The following is a 5,117-nucleotide window of genomic DNA, read 5'->3' on the forward strand; positions in this document are numbered from 1 at the left end:
ATGACTTTTATTACTTTTTCGAAACAAGATTTGCTTAATGGAAATTCTTTACAATGAGTAAGACACGAGCATGCATATGTAGGTGAAATTATAAAAGCACAGCTTTCTTTTTCTCTCTTTGCTTTTCAACTTCTTTTTTTGAGAGATTCTGCTTGAATTTCACTGATGGCGTCCTTTCCAACCTTAGCAAGTGAAAGTGTTTGATCGAGATCCATATTATTTTCATCAATGACTTGTGCCATGAGGGCTATTATTCAATTGTTTTAAAATAGAGTCGAAAAGTTGAAATTTCAAAAAGTGTGAAATTGGATTTGGATTTGCATTCATTCTCCATAAATTCACAACTATGATTAAAATCACTGTGTTGACTTACAATTGACTTCATCCTCTGGAGTGATTGTACTTGTCACTGTATTTATACTTGATTCCATGTGTTGAACAGTCACATCCATGTCTCCAACTTGTTGTTCAAATTTATCCATTATCACTCCAATTTTTCAGTGTCCAAAGTTTCAAGTGCCTTGTCGAGACCTTTCACAACACTCCCTAATGTTTTAGCAACTGTATTCATCATTTCCGCTTGTTTCACTCTACATTCATCATAAATATATTTAAAATAATATTTAAAATCCATTGAATTTAAAATCAATAATAATATTTCAAGGTACAAAATTTTACAAATCCATCATCACCAATGATGAAATTCGGAGAGCAATTTGAAAGCACATGATACGGACCTACTTGCTGCAGCATCTAGACGTGATGATAAACGAAGAAAATTATTTGCTTCATTTCCTAATCGAATTGCATTGGAAGCATGAATACGAGCGGCTTCAACATTGCCCTTTTCAAGAGCTTGTTTGACTTTTAAACGTTGTTTTGCTTGTTCCTTCTCACTCTTTTTACTGGAGAATGTGATGATGATGATCCGAGCATTCTTTTGATTGGCTTACCTTTGTCTTTCAAATTGTTTGCTGGCCATCCGCAAGTTAAAGTACAAGTCTGACATTTTTATTTGAATCAATAATGAAGAGGTGATGATTGGATGATTTGTGGAACTTTTATGAAATTATTATTAATATTACAAAATGATATCATCTGTAATCATGGCAGACAAAATATTTACATCTGTAATCATGACATTATAACAGACAAAATATATACAAATTCATGACAGAAGAACTGCACCTAGCAGAGCAAAGAATAATGCAGTATAACGCCTCGTGTATGGAGCAATATATTTAGAGATGAAATTATGTAAGTGAAGAGGGTGATGAATAAGTTTTTGGAGCGGATAGAACGAAGCAACTCCGACAATTGACAGAATACAGAAAATACACCCCAGCACCACATAATCTTGTTTTGTGAATTTTGCTTCTAATTTCCGATTGTACATGGGTTGAATAGGATGCTGTGATTCTTTGCGATCGTTCATGCTTAGCGCATCTTCTAATACAGAGGAAAGGGGTTTTGCAAATTATGATTTAATTCAGTATGATTTGATGTATTGCTAATGTCACCGCTATGCTCCTCTTCATCAAATTTTACCATTTTTTCAAAGCTTGTTCTCACCAGCTCGTAATGGAGAAATGTTTTGATACTCAGCATATTCTCTTTGTGCAGACATTGAAGGAGAGCCCAGAGAATACATGTTGATCAATTGATTGGGTGAAAGTTTTATCACTGGTGAGGAGTTTGTAATTTCATCACCTTCTTCAATTTGACTCATTGAGAGAATACTTTTCCCCTTAGAAGCTTGAGAACGTGAATGTTGGACTTGATCTAACAAAAGCTGATTAGCTAATTGAACACTCTCGTTGTCTTCTCGATAGAGATCACTCACGCTATCGCTATCATCAGAAAGAACTTCGGAGAGTGTGGAGAGAGCAGTCTTTGGATCAATTTGAAGAATATGCTTACTGAAGTGCTCGTTGTTGGCCTCATTAATTTTCTCTTCGAGATCCATAATTTTAGTTTTCAGATATCCAATCTGGTCTTTGCAAATATGGCCCAGTTGTTTGGCCCTTTGGATTCTATCTTGCATTCTTTGGTACAATTCCGATCTTTGCCTTTCCATTTGTTTGAACACCAAATCATGTTGATTCATTTCAAAATTCAGAGAAGTGCTAACATTCAAAGAAGAAGAAACATCTCTTAATAATGTGGAGGAAGTTACAAACGTGTTTCGGGATGAATTAGGGTTACCTTGCTGTGTTCCTCCATTGAAGCTGTTCGTGTTGAGGGGTGTAGTTTTAGAGCTCCTTATTGGACTAGCCGATAATACAGGTGCATCCATCAAATGCGGTGGATGATCTGAAGACAGAACGCTGCTGTGGTGGATGTTGTTGTGAGGAGAGGAAGTTGAGGTTGTGCCTCTCTGCAGCATGGTTTAAGGAAATTTTTTGTGGGAAAAACTTTTAAATGACGATGGAAGCACTCTGCTGTTTACCCATTTTCAAGTTTCAACCACAAATCACGGATGCCCATTTTGCTTTTACATTATTTGGGAGATATCTTATGATGAAAGGCACCCACTCATGATCTTACGCCGTTCATTGAGATCCGTTTGGGAATGATATATGACGAAAAGGATTACAAAGTCAAAAATAATTGGAAAAAATGTCTGAACATCACCAAATCTACTCCGCTATTGACTCTCTCTTCGCAAACCCTTCCGGTGTACACGAGAGAAAGAATTTACATTCATTTGTGAAAGCTGATAAAGAAAAAGTGGCTTTGGCATACAGGTATTGCCTGGATGAATATTCAAGTAAATTGGAAAATGCTTTTGATGATGAGGCTAAATCTTCAGTGTGCTATAGTGCTTCAATGATTGCACTGATTTGTTTGGCTACTCTCAAAAGACTGATCTTTCAACTATAGATGACTTTTTGAAGTTGTAAATACTAAAGGCTTATATATTTGTGTAGAAGGATGCATCCGAGAAAAAACACCAAGTACATCAAATTATTGAAATCATATTTAACCACACTACAAACAATCCCGAAGGAAGGAAAGTATGCACGATCAATGGAAAATATTTACGAAGTCCATCAACTTGTTATGAATTTCTTTGCAGAAATGGAGAGTAATAATAGCAATGGAGCCTCTTCCTCGGATATGGATATCTATAAGGAAGTTGAATTGTCAGTTGTGGCTTATACGGAGTTTCTAATGTCCGTTTTACGGAAGACTCGTTTGCAAGTGCAGACGATAATTTTACATTCAAATATCTATTAATGTGTAAAAGCCTATTTCAACAAGGACTAACCAACGACAAATACATGGGTGCATTTATTCATCTATTCGTCCATTTGCGCTCAGCAGTTTTACTGATTCAGAATTACACAGAAAAAGAAGGAAGCAAAAGTCAGCAGAGATAAAATTGGACATTTTGAGAGATGTCATAGCAGAAATTTGTGATTCTCTACAAACTAAGAACAACACAACAAGAAAAGGAATACAATTATTGGTTAACATAGTTGATGCATATTTACCATTATTGGATGATCAAAAGGAATTAATTCTTAGGTCCATTGTTGTATCAAAAACCAAAATATTATTCATGCCTAGAAAATTTAACACAGTACAGGGAACAATTGAAAAATGCGACCAACTATTTCTAGCGATACCTTTCGATGAAAATACTTTGGAGAACAATCTAATAATCAAATCAACCACTACGGATCCAGACGTGCTACATGCTACCTCGAAAACGACTCTTCTTACTGTATATTTGAAAAATTGTAAAGAAAATAGCCCAGTAGTGAACAAATTTATGGAATTCCTAATCAAGCAAGTCAAATTTTGCGATTCAGTGCTCTTGAATGATACAGTGGATGGAATGCCTCTGTATCATCAAATATTTATGTCCATCAGTGAGGTTTTAATGAAAAATAAGCAATCCAATATGTTTTCAGAGGTACAGCTCGTACTATGGAGAGAACTTTTGATATATCAAATCCAGATATAACACGAGATTTATGTATGGATATTCTAGCCTTTCTATTTAATAATAACTTTGGATTTCAGCAGTATTATCTAGAGCTGTTACGAGAGCTCGTTCAAACTTTGTCATCCAATTTATTTTTGAGCCCTCCAGAGCTAAGGATAACAGATACCTCTAATCAAGACGACGTCGAGTTTGAATGGTTGATCGTAGAAAAGTATTGAGGCCTTTTATTCACAAATTAGACATTAGAGATATTGGAAGCCTTATTGACTTGTCACATGACTGTCTGTCAGATGAAAGAATTAGCCAAGCAGCACTTTTGCCTATTAACATATTAAGCCAACACTTTGATACTCTATTTGGAAAAGGAGGAAAAATTTTATCCCATTGTGCTCGCAAGATTAAGCTTTCATTTCAGCCTATTACTGTGGCATATGCCGCACTGCTGAGGAGTTTCTTGACATTCAGGACTGTTCCTTTTGAGCAAGGCAATAATTTAATTTCCGTACTTTTACTTTCACAGAAAAATCTCTCAGATGTAGCCTTGTCGGATAGATACATTGAAGAGGCAATTCTTGCAGTAGTACATATTCTTCGCAAGTTTGAAAATAATCCTTCTCATGTGGATCAATTAATAGCAATTATTGATTGTTTGAGACAATATTGGCCAAAATCTGAAAGGATCAGAATGTGTGTTTCCTTCCTAATTGATTCCGTTTCTGACAAGTGTCATGGTACTGTTGTCGCAGGACTGCTGACATGTTTGCAAACATTTTTTGGAGTGGCACTGTCATCGTCTGAAAGCATTTCTCAAGTCCTATTGATACATGCCATAATCAACTTTATTTTAACCAATCCTCTGACAGCAGACTCTATACTGACGTCCTTACGCCCAGATGTGAAATCTGTCGTGGAAAACATTCGATCATTAATTGATCAAGAACAGATCAAAGGAAGCTCAATCTTATCTGAACAATGCTCACTTGATGTACAGAATGAGAAATCAAAACAAGCCATGTCAAGAAAAAGACAAACAATGGCCTACACGACATCACTCCAAAAAGTGAAACCAAATATTAAGACTATCCAAACAGTTAGTATTGTTGACCAAGTTGCAGAGGTACAAAAAGCCCTCAATGATTTGCTTGAAGCCAACAGCGCATCA

General features: G+C 35.8%; 5 protein-coding genes across 5 annotated transcripts in view; 1 reads left to right on the plus strand and 4 right to left on the minus strand.

Moving 5' to 3' along the window:
* Positions 1-125: 125 nt before the first annotated feature.
* On the minus strand, positions 126-452 carry FDP41_012518 (uncharacterized protein; the record flags this gene model as incomplete). Its single annotated transcript, XM_044703046.1, has 2 exons — positions 126-247; positions 374-452. The coding sequence occupies 2 exons, from the start codon at positions 450-452 to the stop codon at positions 126-128; spliced, it is 201 nt and encodes a 66-aa protein (XP_044566121.1).
* A 32-nt stretch (positions 453-484) lies between these two features.
* Positions 485-1,009, minus strand: FDP41_012519 (uncharacterized protein; the record flags this gene model as incomplete). The annotated part of the gene is made up of 3 exons (XM_044703047.1): positions 485-590; positions 738-905; positions 954-1,009. 3 exons carry the CDS (start codon positions 1,007-1,009, stop codon positions 485-487), a joined length of 330 nt encoding a protein of 109 aa, XP_044566122.1.
* A 546-nt stretch (positions 1,010-1,555) lies between these two features.
* On the minus strand, positions 1,556-2,386 carry FDP41_012520 (uncharacterized protein; the record flags this gene model as incomplete). Its single annotated transcript, XM_044703049.1, has 1 exon — positions 1,556-2,386. The coding sequence occupies one exon, from the start codon at positions 2,384-2,386 to the stop codon at positions 1,556-1,558; it is 831 nt and encodes a 276-aa protein (XP_044566123.1).
* Positions 2,387-2,934: 548 nt separating this feature from the next.
* On the plus strand, positions 2,935-3,973 carry FDP41_012521 (uncharacterized protein; the record flags this gene model as incomplete). Its single annotated transcript, XM_044703050.1, has 2 exons — positions 2,935-3,146; positions 3,325-3,973. 2 exons carry the CDS (start codon positions 2,935-2,937, stop codon positions 3,971-3,973), a joined length of 861 nt encoding a protein of 286 aa, XP_044566124.1.
* A 1,141-nt stretch (positions 3,974-5,114) lies between these two features.
* The window catches only part of FDP41_012522 (uncharacterized protein), a gene marked incomplete at both ends in the record, with an annotated part of 975 nt that continues 972 nt past the window's right edge, over positions 5,115-5,117 (minus strand). Inside the window, one exon of the mRNA XM_044703051.1 lies at positions 5,115-5,117. This exon is cut by the window's right edge and continues 63 nt beyond it. Coding sequence (XP_044566125.1) covers positions 5,115-5,117 — 3 coding nt within the window.

Source organism: Naegleria fowleri (genome assembly GCF_008403515.1).
Source record: "Naegleria fowleri strain ATCC 30894 chromosome Unknown tig14, whole genome shotgun sequence".
NCBI lineage: Eukaryota > Heterolobosea > Eutetramitea > Acrasida > Naegleriidae > Naegleria > Naegleria fowleri.